This window comes from Ranitomeya variabilis, chromosome 2, assembly GCF_051348905.1.
Source record: "Ranitomeya variabilis isolate aRanVar5 chromosome 2, aRanVar5.hap1, whole genome shotgun sequence".
NCBI classification, from domain to species: domain Eukaryota; kingdom Metazoa; phylum Chordata; class Amphibia; order Anura; family Dendrobatidae; genus Ranitomeya; species Ranitomeya variabilis.
In genome coordinates this window covers 650577766-650602409 of record NC_135233.1, presented here as the reverse complement: position 1 = coordinate 650602409, position 24644 = coordinate 650577766, and the positions used below count along the sequence as shown (strand labels likewise).

Sequence of the window (24644 nt, the reverse complement as noted above, 5' to 3'; positions counted from 1 at the left end):
CCTGTTTACACATTCCTACGAAAGCTCATCCCCAATAATCATGCAGTGTAAATGGACCTTACATTCCTGCATATTATTTAATTAGAAGGGTTATTCTGTGAAGTCTGTCTGAAAGGTGACAACTTAGAGATCTATGTGGGTCTGCCAGCTGGGATCCGCACCAATCGGCAGAACACTGGGGTACTTTATCATCGATGGGAAACTATTATCCCTGTTGGAATGGAGCGGCAGTGTGCATGTCATACTAGGCTTCATTTATTCCCTACGGAGCTGCCAAGCACTGTGCTAGGCTTTATTTGGCAACTGCACAGAGAATGATTGGAGAGGCTGTTGGAAATGGCCAGAAGAAAACGCACTGACTCTCCATTCTAATGGATTTAAAAGTTCTCAGTTCTGCCGATCAGTGTGGGCCCAGCTGTCGGATCCCCACTGATCTACAGTATAAGTAATTTTTCTTACTGGAGAACTTGCTTTAAAATGGTTAATCAACCCTATGATTTTTTTTTTTTACAGATTTAAAAAAAAAAAAAAAATTACGGTAATACTTTGACTTACTAATCCCCTGCCGAAGCCATGTTAAGATTTCCTTGGCCACCTACTAAAGATGAGTGTATCTGCCAAAATTTGAATTCTATATATATTCCCCAAAACATATTTATCAAAATATATTGCATTTATTTGCATTTATATGCTAATTGCATATTGTGAGGGAAAAGCGACTCAACAATGTATTGCATTATAAGAGAAAAATGTGTCAGTGCTAGTTGTTAGACATATGAAAACCTTTATTTTAGGTCAATTAATCACACATAAAAGATTTAGCTAAAATAAAGCAATTTACAGAGCAGCCGATGTAGGGACATGTAAACTATGGGTTAGTAACAAATAATCCAAATAAATGAGTGACGGTCACAATACCAAGGCATAAAGGGCAAATATTAAGTAAGAATTGCTGTAGTAAAAAGTGTTGTATTATTATTAGTTAATAGTTAATTAAGTTAAGGGATGTTTGTGAATCCATCAGGGTCACAAACAAGTGAATGCCTATGTAGATGCTAATAACCACTGACATGTATGCCAGTAGCAGAGACCCTAGTGAAATGACTCTAAAAAACCATGACACTGTGTGACACCCCCTGAAGAAGGACAATTTCTACCGAAACGTGCGTTGGGGAGTGAGTCCCGGGACACATGCCTGGCACCATGACAGGTAATTACATTTAAGGCTTGTAACATTGCTGTCTTTTTACCACTGCAGCATAATGGTTTTTTAGAGTCACTTCACTAGGGTCTCTGCTATTGGCATACATGTCAGTGGTTATTAGCATCTACATAGGCATTCACTTGTTTGTGACCCTGATGGATTCACAAACATCCCTAGACTTAATTAACTATTAACTGCCCTAATACGACACTTTGTCTACTACAGCAGTTCTTACTTAATGTTTGGTATTGTGACCGGCACTCATTTATTTGGATTATTTGTCACTAACCCATAGTTTACATGTCCATACATCGGCTGCTCTGTAAATTGCTTTCTTTTAACTAAATCTTTTATGTGTAATTAACTGACTTAAAATAAAGGTTTTCATATGTTTGACAACTAGCACTGACTCATTTTCCTCTTATAATGCAAAATTTGAATTCGCCAAATTATGCAAATTATCCTAGGAAAATCTATTTGCAGCAAAGTTATTTACCATGAGTAAGATGTAAAAAACAAACAAAAAAACTGTCTGACCACTCCACTGCTGGCTGAACGCTGTCTGGTCCTCTCATCTCTTCTTTTCCCCATTGCGAGCCACGTCTCCCGGTCTGTTCATTGTAGGCTGGAAACTCAAGCTGTAACTAGGCCTCAGAAGTCACTGCACATCCCAAGTCATGATGTAACAGACATCTGATGTGCAGTGACCTCTGTCTCTTTCCGCTGTTGACTCTTTGATCTGGTCACTCTAGCCCGGGACTTGCAGCCACTGCCAAGTGTGAGAAGTAACTGTGAATTGCACGTCCATCACGTCATGATGTTCAAAGCCCAGTAACGTTCAAGGCCTGGCTGTGGCAGAAGGCCCTATCTAAAATGAACAGGCTGGAAGATGTGAGAGCACAAAGAAAAGGCCCTGATGACAGACTAGTGGTAAGGTGAGTATTTATATCTATTTTCTAAAAACATTTGCTGGTCATCTACAGTTCAGCAAAATCATGGTCGGACGGTCTCTGTTTTGCTGAATCAGCGCAAAGCAAATTTACAAAAATCTGTGTTCTCAAAAATACAGATTTAATTTTATAATCCAGTAAAATTCAATTCCTCTCAAATAAATGGAATCATCTCTATGTCCTAAGAATCTTTGTTTATTAGTCTCTAGCAATGATATTGCTTCTCAATATGTAGCAAGAACCAATCACTACCAGCTGTAGTAGTAGTATTGACAGCACTGGGTTTCAATTGTCAGCTGTTTTTTTTTTTAAAGTTATGTGGTTAGAAAATACTTTTAAATATTCGTGCTGACATCTTCCTATGCCACAGATATTGTTATTAGAAATGTTAAAATTATCACCACTACCTACTGTCTCTATGAATACAATTGCACATTATACGCCTACCCAGAAAATAGACAATCTTCATTGATAAAATTGATTCTGCTTCTATGCCAGTGACCTTCAAAAAGCAAACAACCTGCAAGTCCCAGAACCGTCTGTTTGTGTTGTACAGTCAGTGATATTATTGTACAGTACTTATTCTATTCACTTCTATCTACAGGGATTTCTAGGTTGCTGCTATCAAATTAAATGAGAAACATAAAAATGAAATTATATATATGAACATGAAATACCACACATGAGTTATCTTAAGGTCAGCTCAATTTTTTCCTTTAGCTGTATATGAAAAGGCACTGCCTGCATACTAAAATCTCACAGACAAGCCAAGTAAATATGGATAGAAATCAAATAGACATTGTATGTGTTCTCTAGCTGTACATAGTAAAATATTCATGTTCCAATTACTCATTGTCACGATATGGATTCCACAATGTAGCAACTATAATTGTTCTGTCTATGATATGTTTGATGAACTAATAAAAATCATTTTTTTGTAAAAAAAAACTACATTTGAAATGGAGCAGCACGTGATGTAAATATGACACTGAATCACTACTCATGGACAAGCTGTGAGACAGGGTAGTCATGAGGTCTGAGGTCAGACACAAGGAGGGCTCGTAGTACAGAGGGGTAAGGTAAAGGGTTTGGTCAGGTAGCAGTCTGGGGTCAAATGCTAGGAAGGGAAAGTCAAGGCCAGGGAGAACAAAAAGCAGATACTCATATGCCAAGTTCGGGGTCAGATACCTAAAGTCAGAGAGCATCAAAAGCAGAATGGATAATCCACAAAGTCACAACAAATCCAAGGTCAGCAACAAGATCAAGAAGTCACACACAGAGCAAGCATACACACCTAACTTAAGAAAAGCTACAACTTCCAATCAACTACAGGCAGCAATCCAGCTAAATAGGTTGCCAACAATGAAAGATGGGCAGTACCTGGGAAAATGCCAGGCTAGACCAGATTGAGCAGCAGGGCTGTCAATCAGATTGGATGACTGGACTGTCGGGCACAACACTGACAGTCCACCAAACTTCAGAGCCCATAGGATAAATGAACTATCACTCAAGGTGCCCTTAGGCCACATTCAGATATGAAATTGTGGTGGTAAATTTATGAAGTATTTGATGGCAATCAACTCGTGCCTAATAGCATTTAGTTTGGTGGCCAGATGCATGGTCAGTAGCTTACACTCTCCTTCTGCATGCAACGAGAATGAGCCATGTAAACTGATCTAAAGCTAAAGGGCCTTTTACACGGGCAATCATTGCCTAAATATGATTCATGTACACGATTATTTGTGATCATTGTTCAGAGTAAACATGTTCATCAAGCAAACGATCAACAATTTGCTTAATATACACTGATCATATCCTTTTTATTGACCTAAAAATATTTTTTTGGGAGGTAAATTAACCCATATAAATATGAGACATCCTACTGACAAAACAGTAAAAGGTTTCATACAATTTTTTGAAAAAAATAACAAAGTTATTGAACATGTAAATGTTAAATGGAGTCTGTTTGCTTAAAATACCTGTTTTTGCGTATTTAATTTCCCATAGGAGCACTGCATGGCCTATAAGTCTCCTTACACTGGCATATCAGGAATGTCACTCTACACAAGCAGAGAAGTTACCCCTTAGAACCCAGTCAGCGGCCTCTTATAAAAGTAAAATCAGAACTCTTGCTTTGCACTGTGGAGGGGAAACATCTCAAAACAGTGCAAATAGAGATTTTGGTTTGGCTTTTTATCCTAAGTCATGTGGCAGTGCTCGTTAAAGGGATTACATTGACTTTTAGGATTGCTACTTCCAATAAGTGGCACTGGAGTTTAAGTCATCTGAAGAGGCAATATGCATATCTAATTTCCCAGAGTAGCATGTCACTCTCCACAAAGAGAGATGTTACCATTTTGACACCTGTTCAAACCAAGCATAGCCATAATTAAAAATGATACTTTTTGTGTCCAAATCTGTTACTGCATCAGTAATCATTCCTTATTCACATTTACTAATGCAGAGCTGTCATGAGTGTGTCACATCCTCCTGGGAGGTCTGGGGTTAGGCGTCTTTACGTACTGTGAATCGCAGGTCTTCCATTTAGCCTGTGTGGATTGTTCCTCATATTAAATGGACTGTTTCCTTTGGTGCTGAAGAGGTTAACAACTCGTTGTATGCTGTTTAAAGATATGCAGCTGCATCTCACAGCTGCTCCTGACCTACTCTTTTCTCTCTATAAAACATGGCCAGACCTTCTCATCCCTGCCTGTGAAAGTTTTGCTTCCTGGCTTGCTGGAGTTGGTATGCTGAAATTGGAGTTCGTAGTTGCTGCTGGAGATTGTTGTCTGCTGTTTTTGGGCATATACTTTCTCCATTATCCTATTCTCATTTGGTTTGTACCTTCCTATTCTTCCCTTTATATCTCTCTACCCTTGGTAAATGTTTTTATATGTAAGATGCTTTTTGTTATTCCTGTTGTCTTACGTGTATATACACTAACATATCTGTCCCAGGCCTCCTGGGGGAGGGGACAGCTTAGGACTTTAATTGGAGAATAGTAAGGTCAGAGACTCTGGCCTCTATACCTTTAAGAGTACTCCTGGGACAGGGATAGTTAGGGTCCCAGTTCCAGGGACAGTTGAGGCACCCCCTTCCTTACCTAAGCCCGTCACAGTGTGAAAAGCGCTCGCTGAACTTTTGGTATTGCTAAGCAGTTCAGTGCAACTTCCCAGCTACTAGTTTTACATCTATTTCTGACCCCTCTTCCTTGATTGACAGCCCTGGATTTACAATTGCATTCACTTTCATGTAATTTAGGCAAAAGGTAAGATTTTAATACTGGAGGAAAGGACAGTGCCAAATAGGGTCACCATGATGTACTGGGATAGTTTTTATGTTTTTGTTAATCAAAATTATGTTAACTGAGTACCCTACATAATTTTCATGCACTATGGCTATTTATTTATTTACTGCAGGGTATTCGCTTACTTTGCTTTTATCTTAGGTTTTGTCTTTTTAGCGGCCAGTGTGAAAAGTCATCTACACGCTGCATGCACACCAACATATACTTCAGTTCATTTCTTTAGGTTTTCATTTCAGGTTTTTACACTTTGTGCAAATAAGGGCATGATATCCCTTTTCTTTGAACTGGACATTATGTTTATTTTGCTCCCCGTCGCTGGGTGTCCACTGATCGGGGCCTTGGTCCTTCTTAGCCCTATTCAGAGTAACATCACTTAAACATACAGCATGGTAAGGTTTTAATACTAGAGGTTAGGACTGCCCCAAATAGGGTCATGGTGACATGGTGGGATGGTTTTTATATTTTTTTTAATCAAAACTATGTTACATTATATTATTTGATGTATTATTGCTATTTTTTTTCTTTGTTTTTATATTGGGTTTTTGTCTGTTTAGTGGCCAGTGTGAACATGCACCTACACACTGAATGCACACCAACTTATACTACAGTTCATTTCTTTAGGTTTTCGTTCTAGATGCAAAACAAGTAGATGAAAGAGAGCACTAAACTGCTCAGTCACGCCATATTTGACTAAGGAAAGATTTATGGCAAAGAACGGAAGACAACTGGGCATTAAAGATATTACTTTTATTAAGTCTATATCCCCTTCAATATGATGTGTGCTTGGTTTGAACAGCCATTGTGTGCTGACAGATTCTCTTTAAATATTCAAGTACTGATTGACATCCTGATTTGCCGATCACCACTCATTTATTTCACGACAGCGACCTAGAAATCTCTATTTATAGGAGCTAATAGAATAACTATTGTACAATAATATCACTAGAATTCATGTTGTCTTCCTCTCTGAAGAGGATATTTGAAGATTTGTTTTACAAACATGTTCATTGCCATACTTAAATGTGCATTCAAATGTTGCTGTCAAGATAGATGAACATAGTAGGTCTGGCTTTAGAGACCACCTGCAACGCCTAAAGCAAAACCATGTCCAGCCATGTGTTTCCCCTTGACATTAAAGCACCACTCCTGCATTTTTTTTAATTAAAGTGGTGCTACTAATCTAAGCTCTCTGACCCTTGTCTTATACATACCAGCCGCTGTCTTCTTCTGTTTTCGGCGCCGCTCTGGTTGGCCTCCAGCAGTTTGTGACCTGTCGGATCACTCCACTGTTTGCTAGTTGATCCAGAAGTCACTACTCAATGTAAGCCTATGCGAATAGGAATGAGTCCAGAATGAGACTCTCATAGACTTACATTGAGCACTTGAGACTGTTACCTCTGAGTCAGTTAGAAGTTGCGGTCGGAAGATGTCGGAGCGGGACAGAGCAGCGCTGGGAAGGCAGAAGACAGCGGCTGCTGAGTATAAGACTAGAGTCAAGGAAGTTAGATTAATAACACCACTTCAGGGATTAAATAAAAAAAGACACTGGAGTGGTGCTTTAAAAAGAATCTTTACATTTAAGGCAGGCGTAACTGTCATGTGATAACAAAATTCTGTCAAGGTAGTGTGATGCAGTGACCCCTGTAACAGGTAGGGGGCGCTGCATGGTCTCCCCGGTATGTGCACGGAGTTGTATTGAGGCCGTGAGAATAGACCTGCAGTGATGTCAGGATCACGTGACCAGTCATGTGATCCATTACTGTGGGTGTGGTTACAGGTACATAACGTGACCAGGGTGTGGGTCACATGGTCCCTGGGTTCCTGTGTGGTTCCAGTGAGTGGACCTGAGTGGTGAGGTACAGGGGGTTCCTGAGCGCTGTGTGTGGGCTGTGTATGCCCCTGTGCTGGAAGACCTGGTAGGAGGCTTCCTGGAGAGCACATGCTGGCGTGAGAGGTCCTGGGAGGTGTACCAGGACCCCTGAGCAACACACAGTGGAACTTGGGGAAGCTACAGTCCTTCGGTGGCTCTGGACTGACTGATGTGTGCCGGCCAGGCAAGTTGGTGAACCCCGTAAGGCAGTTTCCCCAGGAGAGAGGACTGACAAGGAGTCAGCAGACGGAGCAGGAGCTCCCATAAGGTACCTCCACAAGCTGTTGGTGCTTGTAGCCTGGACTGTGTGGTAACCCACGGCAACTGGTCAGTGAGGACCAGCATGTTTAGTGTCCGTGAGTCAAACCCGTATTTAAAGTGTTTGAAGATGCAAGTTAATATCACCAGTTGGTGCCTGTGATGTTCTATGAGTTGTGCATAACCCGCTTTATGAGGCTTAATAAACCGTATGGACTGCTTTGTTTTAAAAACCCGTGCCCGCATTCTCCACCAAATGTAAGACAGTGTAAGACTTTTCTTACTGAGTGTATTGGGGGACACTCGCTTGGCTGCGATATTCAAGCACACGGGCACGGGTTTTTAAAACAAAGCAGTCCATACGGTTTATTAAGCCTCATAAACCGGGTTATGCACAGTTCATAGAACATCACAGGCACCAACTGGTGATATTAACTTGCATCTTCAAACACTTTAACTACGGGTTTGACTCACGGACACTAAACATGCTGGTCCTCACTGACCAGTTGCCGTGGGTTACCACAGTCCAGGTTACAAGCACCAACAGCTTGTGGAGGTACCTTATGGGAGCTCCTGCTCCGTCTGCTGACTCCTTGTCAGTCCTCTCTCCTGGGGAAACTGCCTTACGGGGTTCACCAACTTGCCTGGCCGGCACACATCAGTCAGTCCAGAGCCACCGAAGGACTGTAGCTTCCCCAAGTTCCACTGTGTGTTGCTCAGGGGTCCTGGTACACCTCCCAGGACCTCTCACGCCAGCATGTGCTCTCCAGGAAGCCTCCTACCAGGTCTTCCAGCACAGGGGCATACACAGCCCACACACAGCGCTCAGGAACCCCCTGTACCTCACCACTCAGGTCCACTCACTGGAACCACACAGGAACCCAGGGACCATGTGACCCACACCATGGTCACGTTATGTACCTGTAACCACACCCACAGTAATGGATCACATGGCTGGTCACGTGATCCTGACATCACTGCAGGTCTATTCTCATGGCCTCAATACAACTCCGTGCACATACCGGGGAGACCATGCAGCGCCCCCTACCTGTTACAGGGGTCACTGCATCACAGTAGACATGTTAAGCATGCCGAGATGAGGAGACTTAAAGTAGCAATGCTCCTCTGGATCCCGGTCAGACGCCTCTCACACAGCCAAACCAGATCTCACGCTTTGCACTGACGAGGGGCAGTGCCCCGAAACACAGTGTCTGCAAATTGAGATTCTGGTTTTGGCTATTATCCTAAGTCATGTGACAAGGCTCATTAAAGGGTCGACATTGACTTTTAGGATTGTTACTTTCTATAGATGGCACTAAAGTTCTAGTTCTCTTTCGCTCTGAAGAAACAATTTGCATATGTCCAGGTAGAAAACGATTTCCAAAATTGCAACAGCCAGATATTCATCATGTTGTGTAATTAAAATAAATAACAGGATTTTATACATTTCCATTCTCCAAATTAGACACCCTATGACCATTACTGTCAACAGTGACAACTAAGGTTTTTTCTATAACGAGCGGAGCAATACTTCTATACCTGTCATATATAATTGAAGAGCTTCTGTATGCCGAAACACACGTGTCTCTAAAAGATTAATCTCTAAACCCACTAATGAGGTTTCCAACACCTTTGCCCACCAGTAAGAGAAAAAACGGAATCCAAGGGAACAACGATTCATCAACCAAGGTCAAATGTACCTCACTCAAATTTATTAATGCAAGACAAGGCGTATTGTAGCAGTATTTATAGAAGCACTCTGATAAATTTGACCGACTATCTGTGGATTTATGGCTGCTTCTGGCAAGCAACATCTTGAAGGGAAAATTCATTGAACAGTTTTAGTGACTTGTGAGCAAAAAAAAAAGAAGCTATTTGTAAATGAAACATTGGTATTGTAAAGCAACTTTTCAGAAATGCCGGCAGCATAAATAACCAGCTATACGTGGTCCAAGGAAAAAATATGGAATATGTAAATGATGAATTTTCCAGTCACGATTCTTTTATATTTACTCAATAGTATTAATTACTTTCCCGGTGTCGTCACAATAGGCGCGTTACAATCCATGTTCATACCGCTACATTAGTCAGGGCGGCAGGGAGAATCTTCACATTATACTTTAGGTAGGGCGGTATCATTTTATTTCTATTATTTACTAGATGGCTGCGGTCTTATTTACAATGCTGCAGGATCAGTGATTAAATGTGTCTCAGTCCTAATTGAACGTCTCATCATGCCAGGGACATTTATCCTGCTGTCTGGAAATGTTGGACCGTGGGCTGTAAATATCGCTATATCTATTTAATTCCTTGTATAACCGCGGCACTAAATTTACCAATGTTTATACCTCAAGCAACAACATTTTTGTTATATGATATTCTATCCTACATGTGTCTTCCATATTAATCATATTAGCACCCAGTCTCATTTTTCTAGCCAAATAGGAAGCATCCCATATTCTTCTTAACCGATTCACGACCAGGTCTTTCCCCCAGTTAACCTCTTAAAGGGAACCTGTTATTAACCTGCAGATATAGGGTTAATCATCAGATTAAATAGCAGCGATCAGAGCTGGCTCCAGTCACTGCTGATAGAGACAAGTGCTGGCTGTTAGTGGCACCTTGCTCCTAGATGTAACACTACATCAGGGTGTGTGAACATTTTACCTTATTTGTACATTAAAGGGAACCTGAGAGGCGACACATGCTGCCTAAACTGTGAGCAGCATGTGTCAGGCACTGGCTGTACGATCATAGACATGTATGTTTGTCTATAAAACGCTACTGCGTTTCCGAGAAAAATATACTTTTAATAGCTGCCGGGGACCGAGCCGCACTGTGCTCTGGTCTTACAGGTGGGTTCCTGGCAGCTGATGACAGTGACTGACAAGTCTCTGCGTATAACCATGTTACTGTATGGTAAACAGAATAGGGTCATTCAAAACTACAAATCAACCCACAAAAAACAAGCGCTCATCTGTCTATTTCCATTGAAAAATGAAAAAGTTATGGCTCCTGAGGGAAAAACACAAGCGCAAAGTCGATGGGTTAAAAGCTTGAACATCATTTTCTGTTCTGTTATTCAAATGATTTACCTTTAAAGCCTAATTTCTCAGTGCTGGCACATGGCATTACTGCAAGATTGGTATCATTTTTGATGTTGCCTTAAGACCTATACAGCCATACAGTACCTCTAGTTCACCTTGTAAAATCCTCCTGACAGGTCCCTTTAAAGATGGCTCTCCTTTGTGACAGATCATTGTTCTGGACATATTTTTAGCACATGTATAATGCTGCTGTTCTGTGAATGGCTTGTAGTGCTTTGTTTACTTGCAGCGCTGGGTAACAAGCACAAACATAAAGGCTTGACATCCGAGATCTGTAATGCGGGAATTCCTAGGATAAGCCCCCCATGCGTCAAATCAGCACTGAAGGACATTTCATTTAACAAGGTGATGTCCAGAGGTGACAATCCCTTTCCTGATGATTACTGCATTTCAAAAAGCTTTAGCACTAATGGTAATTTTAGGAGAGGCTGTTAAGTGGTGGCGAGCATGCCACAATCAATCAGATGCTGCCATCTAATGCACTGAGTGGTGTCCTCCAAATATTAAACTACATTAGTGAATTTAAGAAAAGGAAAAAAAGAACAATGCTAATAACATTGTTCGAATGTGTTTCCAAATGTTCCCAATTTCACCATAGCTTACTTATGAACCTAGCAAAAATGTGCAGGTCTTTGCAATATTGTAATATATACTGTATATAAATATATTCAAAAAGGTTCATTTTTTTCACATTAATGTACATTCTGCACCCCATAATGACTGAAAAAAATAGAAATGTTGACATTTTTGCATATTTATTTAAAAAAACTGAAATATCACATGGTGATAAGTATTCAGACCCTTTGCTCAGACAGTCATATTTAAGTCACATGCTGTACAATTCCTTGTGATCCTCCTTGAGATGGTTCTACTCCTTGATTGAAGTCCAGCTGTGTTTAATTAAACTGATAGGACTTGATTTGGCAAGGCACACACCTGTCTATATAAGACCTCATAGCTCACAGTGCATGTCAGACCAAATGAGAATCATGAGGTCAAAGGAACTGGACAAGGAGCTCAGAGAAAGAATTGTGGCAAGGCACAGATCAGGCCAAGGTTACAACAGAATTTCTGCAGTACTCAAGGTTCGTAAGAGCACAGTGGCCTCCATAATCCTTAAATGGAAGAAGTTTGGGCCCACCAGAAGTCTTCCTAGACATGGCCGTCCAGTCAAACTAAGCAATCTTGGGAGAAGAGCCTTGGTGAGAGAGGTAAAGAAGAACCTCAAGATCATTCTGGCTGAGCTTCAGAGATGCAGTAGGGAGATGGGAGAAAGTTCCACAAAAAGTCAATTATCACTGCAGTTCTCCATCAGTCGGACCTTTATAGCAGAGTGGCCAGACAGAAGCCTCTCCTCAGTGCAAGAAATATGAAAGCCTTCATAGAGTTTGCTAAAAAAAAACACATGAAGGACTCCCAGACTATGAGAAACAAGATTATCTGGTCAGATGAGACAAAAATAGACCTTTTTGGTAATAATTCTAAGTGGTATGTGTGGAGAAAACCAGGCACTGCTCATCACCTAACATGCCAAGATCACACCCATCCTCAAAAAGCCCTCCCTCGACCCATCCTCTGTGTCTAGCTATCGCCCGATATCTCTTCTCCCTTATGGCTCAAAACTACTGGAACAGCATGTCCATCTTGAACTGACCTCCCACCTCTCCTCCTGCTCCCTCTTTGACCGGTTTCAATCTGACTTCCAACCCCATCACTCAACTGAAACTGCCCTAACTAAAGTTACCAATGACCTACTAATCGCCAAGAGCAAATGACACTATTCTGTCCTCCATCTCCTGGACCTGTCTTCTGCCTTTGACACTGTGGACCATTCCCTCCTGCTACAGATTATATCATCTCTTGGCATCACAGACTTGGCCCTATCCTGGATCTCATCATATCTAACAGACTTTAAGTGTCTCCCTCTCCCACATCACCTCCTCACCGTGCCCTTTGTCTGTCGGTGTCCCTCAAGGCTCAGTTCTGGGACCCCTACTCTTCTCCATCTACATCTTTGGCCTGGAACAGCTCATAGAATCCCACGGTTTGCAGTATCATCTCTACACCGATGACACACAGATCTACCTATCCAGACCTGACCTCACCTCCTTACTCACCAAAATCCCACATTGCCTGTCTGCTATCTCAGCCTTCTTTTCTGCTCACTTTCTAAAACTGAACATGGACAAAACAGAATTCATCATCTATCCCTCATCTCATTCTGCCCCTGCACCAGACCTATCCATCAATGTCAATGGCTGCTCACTTTCCCCATTTCCCCAGTCCCGCATGCTTGATGCCTCAGGGTGATCCTCGACTCTGCCCTCTCTTTCAAGCCACATATCCAAGCACTTGCCTCCTCCTGCCATCTCAAACTCAAAAATATTTCCTGGATCCGCGCATTCCTCGACAACGAAACCACAAAAACACTAGTGCATGCCCTTATCATCTCCTGCCTTGACTACTGCAACCTCCTACTCTGGCCTCCCCTCTAGCACTCTGGCACCACTCCAATCCATCCAACACTCTGCTGCCCGACTAATCTACCTGTCTCCCCGCTGTTCCCCAGCCTCTCCCCTATGCCAAGCCCTTCACTGGCTTCATATCGTCCAGAGGCTACAGTTCAAAACCCTTACTATAACATATAAAGCCATCCACAACCAGTCTCCTCCATACATCTGCAACATGGTCTCCTGGTACCTACCTACACGCAACCTTCGATCCTCACAAGATCTCCTTCTCTACTCCCCTCTTATCTCTTCTTCCTACAACCACATCAAAGATTTCTCCTGGACTTCCCCCATACTCTGGAACTCTCTACCCCAACACATCAGACTCTCGCCTACCATAGAAACCTTCAAAAAGAACCTGAAGACTCACCTGTTCTGACAATCCTACAGCCTGCAGTGATCCTCAACCTCCTGAACAGCCGCACAACCAGCTCTACAATCTCCTAGTGTATCCTGACCCTTCCCCTGCAGATTGCGAGCCCTCGCAGGCAGGGTCCTCCCTCCTTCTGTACCTGTTAGTGCCTTGCTTTTTGCTCATGCTTATTGTATTTGTCTATATTTGCCCCCTTTTCACATGTAAAGCGCCATGGAATAAATGGCGCTATAAAAATGTATAATAGTAATAAAAATAATCACCTTCCCAATGCAATCCCAAAAGTAAAACACAGTGGTGGCAGCATCATGCTATGTGACAGGACGACTGGTTGCCATTGAAGGAAACATGAATGTGGCCAAGTGCAGAGATATCCTGGATGAAAACCTCTTCCAGAGTGCTCTGGACCACAGACTTGGCTGAAGGTTCAACTTCCAAGACAATGACCCTAAGCACACAGCTAAAATAACAAAGGAGTGGCTTCAGAACTCTGTGACCATTCTTGACTGGCTCCGCCAGAGCCCTGACCTAAACCCAATTGAGCATCCCTGGAGAGGCCTGAAAATGGCTGTTCACCAACGTTCACCATCCAACCTGATGAAACTGGAGAGGATGAAGAATGGCAGAGGATCCCCAAATCCAGGTATGAAAAACTTGTTGCATCATTCCCAAGAAGACTCATGGCTGTACTAGCTCAAAAGGGTGCTTCTACTCAATACTGAGAAAAGGGTCTGAATACTTATGACCATGTGATATTTCAGTTTTTAATTCATTTTTACATTTCTGTTTTCTTTTCAGTCAAGATGGGGTGCAGAGTGTACATTGAGAAAATGAACTTTTTTGAACTAACCAAATGGCTGCAATGAAACAAAGAGTGAAAAATTAAAAGGGGTCTGAATACTTTCCGTACCCACTGTGTGTATATATATATATATATATATATATATATATATATATATATATATATATATATATATATATATATATATATATATACAAACTGCTCAAAAAAATAAAGGGAACACTGAAATCCCACACCCTAGATATCACTGAATGAAATATTCCAGTTGTAAATCTTTATTCATTACATAGTGGAATGTGTTGAGAACAATAAAACCTAAAAATAATCAATGTAAATCACAACTAATATCCCATGGAGGTCTGGAGTTGGAATGATGCTCAAAATCAAAGTGGAAAATGAAGTTACAGGCTGATCCAACTTCAGTGGAAATGCCTCAAGACAAGGAAATGATGCTCAGTAGTGTGTGTGGCCTCCACGTGCCTCTATAACCTCCCTACAATGCCTGGGCATGCTCCTGATGAGGTGGCAGATGGTCTCCTGAGGGATCTCCTCCCAGACCTGGACTAAAGCATCCACCAACTCCTGGACAGTCTGTGGTGCAACGTGACGTTTGTGGATGGTGCGAGACATAATGTCACAGATGAGTTCAATCGGATTCAGGTCTGGGGAACGGACGGGCCAGTCCATAGCTTCAATGACTTCATCTTGCAGGAACTGCTGACACACTCCAGCCACATGAGGTCTGGCATTGTCCTGCATTAGGAGGAACCCAGGGTCATCCGCACCAGCATATGGTCTCACAAGGGGTCTGAGGATCTCATCTCGGTACCAAAGTTGTGTTCCAGGGAGCCAAATACTTTCTCAAGGCACTGTATATATATACAAACTATACGGCATTTGGTAGGGATCCTTAAGACATGGGTTTTTTTTAACATAGGAAGAAAATGGTCCTAGTTTCAATAGTGATTTTGTTCAGAATTTCATCAGCTTTTAACCAAGTTTGGTCCACCAAGTTACTGCACGACGTTTTCCTATGAGTTACTGCATTGTCATCTCCTATGAGTTATTGCACTACCTTCTCCTATGAGTTACTGTACTGACGTCTCCTATGAGTTACTGCACTACCTTCTCCTATGAGTTAGTGCACTATATTTTCCTAGGAGTTACTGCACTACCTTCTCCTATGAGTTACTGCACTACCTTCTCCTATGAGTTACTGCACTCCTTCTCCTATGAGTGACTGCACTGCCTTCTCCTTTGAGTTTCTGCACTGCCTTCTCCTATGAGTTACTGCACTACCTTCTTCTATGAGTTACTGCACTGCCTTCTCCTATGAGTTTCTGCACTCCTTCTCCTATGAGTTACTGCACTGCCTTCTCCTATGATTTACTGCACTACCTTCTCCTATGAGTTACTGCACTCCTTCTCCTATGAGTGACTGCACTGCCTTCTCCTATGAGTTACTGCACTGCCTTCTCCTATGAGTTACTGCACTGCCTTCTCCTTTGAGTTTCTGCACTGCCTTCTCCTATGAGTTACTGCACTACCTTCTTCTATGAGTTACTGCACTGCCTTCTCCTATGAGTTACTGCACTGACTTCTCCTATGAGTTACTGCACTACCTTCTTCTATGAGTTACTGCACTGCCTTCTCCTATGAGTTACTGCACTGCCTTCTCCTTTGAGTTTCTGCACTGCCTTCTCCTATGAGTTACTGCACTACCTTCTTCTATGAGTTACTGCACTGCTTTCTTCTATGAGTTACTGCACTGCCTTCTCCTATGAGTTACTGCACTGACTTCTCCTTTGAGTTTCTGCACTACCTTCTCCTATGAGTTTCTGCACTACCTTCTTCTATGAGTTTCTGCAATCCTTCTCCTATGAGTTACTGCACTGCTTTCTCCTATGAGTTTCTGCACTACCTTCTCCTATGAGTTACTGCACTACCTTCTTCTATGAGTTTCTGCAATCCTTCTCCTATGAGTTACTGCACTGCTTTCTCCTATGAGTTTCTGCACTACCTTCTCCTATGAGTTTCTGCACTACCTTCTCCTTTGAGTTTCTGCAATCCTTCTCCTATGAGTTACTGCACTACCTTCTTCTATGAGTTACTGCACTGCCTTCTCCTATAAGTTTCTGCACTCCTTCTCCTATGAGTTACTGCACTGCCTTCTCCTATGAGTTTCTGCACTCCTTCTCCTATGAGTTTCTGCACTCCTTCTCCTATGAGTTACTGCACTGCCTTCTCCTATGAGTTTCTGCACTCCTTCTCCTATGAGTTACTGCACTGCCTTCTCCTATGAGTTTCTGCACTCCTTCTCCTATGAGTTTCTGCACTCCTTCTCCTATGAGTTACTGCACTGCCTTCTCCTATGAGTTTCTGCACTACCTTCTCCTTTGAGTTTCTGCACTGCCTTCTCCTATGAGTTACTGCACTACCTTCTTCTATGAGTTACTGCACTGCCTTCTCCTATAAGTTTCTGCACTCCTTCTCCTATGAGTTACTGCACTGCCTTCTCCTATGAGTTTCTGCACTCCTTCTCCTATGAGTTTCTGCACTCCTTCTCCTATGAGTTACTGCACTGCCTTCTCCTATGAGTTTCTGCACTCCTTCTCCTATGAGTTTCTGCACTCCTTCTCCTATGAGTTTCTGCACTGCCTTCTCCTATGAGTTTCTGTACTGCCTTCTCCTATGAGTTACTGCACTGCCTTCTCCTTTGAGTTTCTGCACTCCTTCTCCTATGAGTTTCTGCACTCCTTCTCCTATGAGTTTCTGCACTCCTTCTCCTATGAGTTACTGCACTGCCTTCTCCTATGAGTTATTGAAAAACAGAACGCACATACTGTAGGTGGCATCTGACTGCTCTCAAATTTCCTCACTGACCCATAGACGTGCATTGCCAGTTTTGGTCCAACACTCAAATCAATATTGGACATTTCTTCATGACTTTGCTATGACTGCTCAGTCCAAAGAAAACAGACAAGTGATTAGCCCCACAGATTATCATAGGTATGAGTTCTAGCAGTACAAAACATAGACAGAACTTATATGTCAAAAACAGACATCTGCATAAGCTCTATAAGGAGAGAAATAACGGATATAAATGATAAACTGCTCGTATAATAATAGATAATGAATTTTAATAATGCCATATAGCAGTTTCACACCATGTCAATGTACTGTGCAGATTCATGACGTAAGGGAAATATGGTAAGCAACAAATAGCACAATACAGTGCCCAGCTAATGCCACCAGTGATCTGTCCAGGTACGTTCCTGACAAGTTGCCAACATTGCCATCAGATCAGATCAGTGATGTTTGATTCTAAGATGCTATGCACATGAGCGGTTTTTGGCTGATGACTGGCATAATGTAAAGCGCTGCGGAATATGTTGGCGCTATATAAATAAAATTATTATTATGATGGTTCACGTCCTCTGTCTCATTGTGATGGTAAGCATAGTGGACAGTATAGTGATGGCCAGCTGTACTAAAGAGACTAAAACGCAGAAGCCTCTCGGCAGACAAGTCTCCTGAGACACAATATCCTACTTTTCCGCTATGATTCAAATTGAACAATTCCTTTACACATCGACATCAGTGAACGCTCAAAATCTCCTGTTTTGCTTTTCTGCTTTGACGTTTTACTGATGTGATCAATATTTGTACGGTCTCACTGGCCGCCATCAAGTCTGCAGCAGATATAAATACCTGACGTTTTATTATGAGCATTGATGATCGATGGCTGCTTTCTTTTTTGGCAATGATCCTGATTGCTGGCGCACCACTAATTAAGTACCCAATATAGTGAGCTATAACAAGGGTATTGGTGTATTAATGGTGTCTGGGAGCCTCTGGTTGACTGCACTGCTATAATTTTAATCTGCTTTTCCTCTGCATGAATGGCAGGGAATTAGCTAGACAGACAGATCTGCATTCATCTGTTTAAAAGCAATATGTTTTACCATTTGTATGAAACGGAGAAAAATATCTGACGGCCTCTAAATATAAGCTTTTCAATTATTTCAAATCAGGACCAATAAGTAGTAATAATTCTCAGTGGACAATGGAATGAGGGTAATGGTATGTAATTGTAGCTAAGAAAAAATAAATAGGTTTGAAGAGCTTGTCCACTACTTATATTCCTTAGGGCTCATTCAGACAACAGTAATTTTCTTGTACAAGAAAAAACAGTCTGAGTTTCATCAGTGTTTTTCATCAGAGTGTCATCAGAATTCGGTCAGTGTCAGTTTTTACCATCAGAGTTCGGTCAGTGTCAGTTTTTACCATCAGAGTTCGGTCAGTGTCAGTTTTTACCATCAGAGTTCGGTCAGTGTCAGTTTTTACCATCAGAATTCGGTCAGTGTCAGTTTTTACCATCAGAGTTCGGTCAGTGTCAGTTTTTACCATCAGAGTTCGGTCAGTGTGTCAGTTTTTACCATCAGAGTTCGGTCAGTGTGTCAGTTTTTACCATCAGAGTTCGGTCAGTGTCAGTTTTTACCATCAGAATTCGGTCAGTGTCAGTTTTTACCATCAGAGTTCGGTCAGTGTGTCAGTTTTTACCATCAGAATCGGTCAGAGTGTCAGTTTTTACCATCAGAATTCGATCAGTGTGTCAGTTTTTACCATCAGAATTCGGTCAGAGTGTCAGTTTTTACCATCAGAGTTCGGTCAGTGTGTCAGTTTTTACCATCAGAGTTCGGTCAGTGTGTCAGTTTTTACCATCAGAGTCGGGCAGTGTGTCAGTTTTTACCATCAGAGTTCGGTCAGTGTGTCAGTTTTTACCATCAGAGTCGGGCAGTGTCAGTTTTTACCATCAGAGTTCGGTCAGTGTCAGTTTTTACCATCAGAATTCGGTCAGTGTCAGTTTTTACCATCAGAATTCGGTCAGTGTCAGTTTTTACCATCAGAGTTCGGTCAGTGCCAGTTTTTACCATCAGAGTTCGGTCAGTGTGTCAGTTTTTACCATCAGAATTCGGTCAGTGTCAGTTTTTACCATCAGAGTTCTGTCAGTGTCAGTTTTTACCATCAGAATTCGGTCAGTGTCAGTTTTTACCATCAGAGTTCGGTCAGTATCAGTTTCCACCATCACAGTTCGGTCAGTGTCAGTTTTTACCATCAGAGTTCGGTCAGTGTCAGTTTTTACCATCAGAATTCGGTCAGTGTCAGTTTTTACCATCAGAATTCGGAAAGTGTGTCAGTTTTTACCATCAGAATTCAGTCAGTGTCAGTTTTTACCATCAGAGTTCGGTCAGTGTGTCAGTTTTTACCATCAGAATTCGGTCAGTGTGTCAGTTTTTACCATCAGGATTCGGTCAGTGTCAGTTTTTACCATCAGAGTTCGGTCAGTGTGTCAGTTTTTACCATCAGAGTTCGGTCAGTGTGAGTTTTTACCATCAGAGTTCGGTCAGTGTGTCAGTTTTTACCATCAGAATTCGGTCAGTGTCAGTTTTTACCATCAGAGTTCGGTCAGTATCAGTTTCCACCATCACAGTTCGGTCAGTGTCAGTTTTTACCATCAGAGTTCGGTCAATGTCAGTTTTTACCATCAGAATTCGGTCAGTGTCAGTTTTTACCATCAGAATTCGGAAAGTGTGTCAGTTTTTACCATCAGAATTCAGTCAGTGTCAGTTTTTACCATCAGAGTTCGGTCAGTGTGTCAGTTTTTACCATCAGAATTCGGTCAGTGTGTCAGTTTTTACCATCAGGATTCGGTCAGTGTCAGTTTTTACCATCAGAGTTCGGTCAGTGTGTCAGTTTTTACCATCAGAGTTCGGTCAGTGTGAGTTTTTACCATCAGAGTTCGGTCAGTGTCAGTTTTTACCATCAGAGTTCGGTCAGTGTGTCAGTTTTTACCATCAGAATTTGGTCAGTGTGTCAGTTTTTACCATCAGAATCGGTCAGAGTGTCAGTTTTTACCATCAGAATTCGGTCAGAGTGTCAGTTTTTACCATCAGAGTTCGGTCAGTGTCAGTTTTTACCATCAGAATTCGGAAAGCGTGTCAGTTTTTACCATCAGAATTCAGTCAGTGTCAGTTTTTACCATCAGAGTTCGGTCAGTGTGTCAGTTTTTACCATCAGAATTCGGTCAGTGTGTCAGTTTTTACCATCAGAATTCGGTCAGTGTCAGTTTTTACCATCAGAATTCGGAAAGCGTGTCAGTTTTTACCATCAGAATTCAGTCAGTGTCAGTTTTTACCATCAGAGTTCGGTCAGTGTGTCAGTTTTTACCATCAGAATTCGGTCAGTGTGTCAGTTTTTACCATCAGAATTCGGTCAGTGTCAGTTTTTACCATCAGAGTTCGGTCAGTGTGTCAGTTTTTACCATCAGAGTTCGGTCAGTGTCAGTTTTTACCATCAGAGTTCGGTCAGTGTCAGTTTTTACCATCAGAGTTCTGTCAGTGTGTCAGTTTTTACCATCAGAATCGGTCAGAGTGTCAGTTTTTACCATCAGAATTCGGTCAGAGTGTCAGTTTTTACCATCAGAGTTCGGTCAGTGTCAGTTTTTACAATCAGAGTTCGGTCAGTGTCAGTTTTTACCATCAGAATTTGGTCAGTGTCAGTTTTTACCAGGGCCAGACTGGCCATCGGGCAGTTCTGGCAAATGCCAGAAGGGCCGGTGCCAGTCATGGGTCGCTGCATGCCGACTCACCCTCCCCCCCCCAGCGCCACCGCTGCCGCATTCAACTATACTGTTGAAACAGTTCAATGCAATGATGGAGGAGAGAGCTTCACATGACGCTCCCTCTCCCCTCATTCCCCGCTCTGCCTCTGACACTGCGGGTGTGCGCGCACTCACTGTGTGCCAGGCAGTGCAGCGGCAGCCGCCGAGACAGGAGCAGGGAGCACCGCAGGCACGAGGGGAGGAGGAGTGTTTTTTCTTTTTTACTGGACTGTGGGGCCATTCTAGGGGGGAGGAGAGATGTGTGCTCTGCTGTATACTACTATGTAGGCTGTGCTATACACTATTATGTGGGCTCTGCTGTATACTACTATGTGGGCAGTGCTGTATACTACTGTGTGGGCTCTGCTGTATACTACTGTGTGGACTGTGCTATACACTACTATGTGGGCTCTGCTGTATACTACTATGTGGGCTGTGCTATATGCTACTGTGTGGGCTGTGCTGTATACTACTGTGTGGGCTGTGCTATACACTTCTATGTGGGCTCTGCTGTATACTACTATGCGGGCTGTGCTATACACTACTATGTGGGCTCTGCTGTATACTACTAAGTGGGCTGTGCTATATACTACTGTGTGGGCTCTGCTGTATACTTCTGTGTGGGCTGTGCTATACACTACTATGTGGGCTCTGCTGTATACTACTAAGTGGGCTGTGCTATACAATGTGGACAGTGCTGTATACTACTATGTGGGCTCTGCTGTATACTACTATGTGAGCAGTGCTGTATACTACTGTGTGGGCTGTGCTGTATACTACTGTGTGGGCTGTGCTGTATACTACTGTGTGGGCTGTGCTGTATACTACTATGTGGGCTGTGCTATACACTACTGTGTGGGCTCTGCTGTATACTACTATGTGGGCTGTGCTATACACTACTATGTGGGCTGTGCTGTATACTACTGTGTGGGCTCTGCTATATACTACTATGTGGGCTCTGCTGTATACTACTATGTGGGCTGTGCTGTACACTACTATGTGGGCTCTGCTGTATACTACTATGTGGGCTGTGCTATACAATGTGGACAGTGCTGTATACTACTATGTGGGCTGTGCTATATACTACTATGTGGGCTCTGCTGTATACTACTATGTGAGCAGTGCTGTATACTACTGTGTGGGCTGTGCTGTATACTACTTTTTGGGCTGTGCTGTATACTACTGTGTGGGCTGTGCTGTATACTACTTTGTGGGCTGTGCTATACACTACTGTGTGGGCTCTGCTGTATACTACTATGTGGGCTGTGCTATACACTACTATGTGGGCTGTGCTGTATACTACTGTGTGGGCTCTGCTATATACTACTATGTGGGCTCTGCTGTATACTACTATGTGGGCTGTGCTGTATACTACTATGTGGGCTGTGCTATATACTACTATGTGGGCTGTGCTATACACTTCTATGTGGGCTCTGCTGTATACTACTATGTGGGCTGTGCTGTACACTACTATGTGGGCTGTGCTATACACTACTATGTGGGCTCTGCTGTATACTATGTGGGCAGTGCTGTATACTACTATGTGGGCAGTGCTGTATAATACTGTGTGGGCTGTGCTGTATACTACTGTGTGGGCAATGCTGTATACTACTATGTGGGCAGTGCTGTATACTATGTGGGCAGTGCTGTATACTACTGTGTGGGCTGTGCTGTATACTAGTATGTGGGCTGTGCTGTATACTACTATGTGGGCAGTGCTGTATACTACTATGTGGGCTGTGCTGTATAATACTGTGTGGGCTGTGCTGTATACTACTGTGTGGGCAATGCTGTATACTACTATGTGGGCAGTGCTGTATACTATGTGGGCAGTGCTGTATACTACTGTGTGGGCTGTGCTGTATACTAGTATGTGGGCTGTGCTGTATACTACTATGTGGGCAGTGCTGTATACTACTATGTGGGCTGTGCTGTATACTGCTACGTGAGCTGTGTTATCTGCTATGCGGGTTATGCTATATACTATGGGGGGTATATTATATTCTATGGGGGAGACCGTGTTATATACTATTTGGCTGTTATATACTAGTGTGGGGGTATATTATTTTCTATGGGGGAGGCTGTGTTATACTATGGGGGGCTGCATTATATTCTATGGGGGTTACATTATATATTATGGGGAGGTGGGCTGTATTATATTCTATGGGGTGGCTGCATTATACTCTGGGGTGGCTGCATAATATTCTGTAGGGTGGTGGCTGCATTATACTATATGCGGGCTGCATTATACTGCATCGAGGATTATGGGGAATATGTTATACCATATGAAGAACTATGGGGTGCATTATACTATGGGAAGTGAATTGTACTACATGGATGACTATGGCGGTGCATTATACTATATGGAACACTATGAGGAGTGCATTATGCTATATGGAGGACTATGAGGAGTGTATTATGCTATATGGAGGACTATAGGGAGTGTATTATGCTATATGGAGGACTGAGGAGTGTATTATTCTATATGGAGGACTGTGGTGCACATTATAATATATGGAGGACTATGGGGCGTATTTTACTAAACAAGTAAAACGCTGCATATTCATATTGTTTTTGCTGGAACAAAAATCATTGTTCTCAGCAGCACATCGCCGGTGTAAACTGTAGATGTGCTGCTGATAACATGATACTGTATGGTGATCTGTTAGTGATCTATTAGTGATCGTTCTGTCCCCATCATTATTCCTCAGCTGGTGGAAAGAGGCCAGGAAACAAGCGTTGAATGACTCCAGTATTGTCGATCACACTCATTTAGCGGCCTGAACTCAGCGCACCTAAATACAACTGAAATGCTTTTGTGTGATGTGCAATATGTTAGCATTTGGGGCCCCATTATAAACTTTGCCTAGCAGCACCCCAGACTGTGCCCCCCACCAGCCAAGCATCCTCCCCCCACATGGCACCATGTAGCACAGTGCAGGTCTCGCCACTAGGGGCGCTGCTCAGCACAGCATGGCATGGTGGTGTAGACCTCGGCGGCAGGAAGGGGCAGCATCACATAACATGTCACTTACTACTGCGTTCTTCATCAGGGCTTTCACAGTAAATCCGGAGGCAGCGGCTGTTTTGTCCCTGCTCTTGTTGGCGCTGCTCTCGATCACCATGGTCAGGATCTCGCTGAGGTGAGATGTCACTGGACGTATGTGCGTGTCCGAGTCCTCTAGTTTATGATCGTTACCAAAACAACAACGGCAGACGCTGACCCTTGTTGCTAGGCGACATGTCAACTATACCAGTGACGTAGCCTGCGACCTGGGAAACGGCGTAACACTGCGAACTCCTCCCCAGTCCGGCATGCTATGCGCTATTGCGCATGCGCTCTGTGTTGCAGAGCTGTGCGGCTACTGTGTGGGCAGCGGCTGGCCGCAGTTCTCTGCTGTACGCTGGTGCCCGTTAGCACTGCCGCCGGGGCGGTCAGCTGTGGCAGTAGTCTGCGGGGGGCGGGCATGGCTACCGGGAGAGCACCATAGGAGGAGTAGTGCCTGTAATGAGCGCAGCTGCCCCGTGACAGTATTGTCTGCCTATAGCTAGGGCACTCTTAAAGGGGTTGGCTGATATAAGAAGCATAGTCTTTAGGC

At 42.9% G+C, this 24644-nt stretch overlaps 1 protein-coding gene across 3 annotated transcripts in view; it reads right to left on the bottom strand.

Moving 5' to 3' along the window:
• PACRG (parkin coregulated) overlaps positions 1–24344 on the bottom strand; it is a 776241-nt gene extending 751897 nt beyond the window's left edge. Inside the window, exon 1 of one of the 3 annotated variants that reach the window (XM_077292802.1) lies at positions 24081–24344. In XM_077292802.1, the coding sequence (XP_077148917.1) occupies positions 24081–24170 (90 nt within the window). In that variant the 5' untranslated portion in view covers positions 24171–24344. The remainder of the gene's footprint in view (positions 1–24080) is intronic. The other 2 variants (XM_077292804.1, XM_077292805.1) reach the window with 2 other exon arrangements.
• Between the last annotated feature and the right edge of the window lie 300 nt (positions 24345–24644).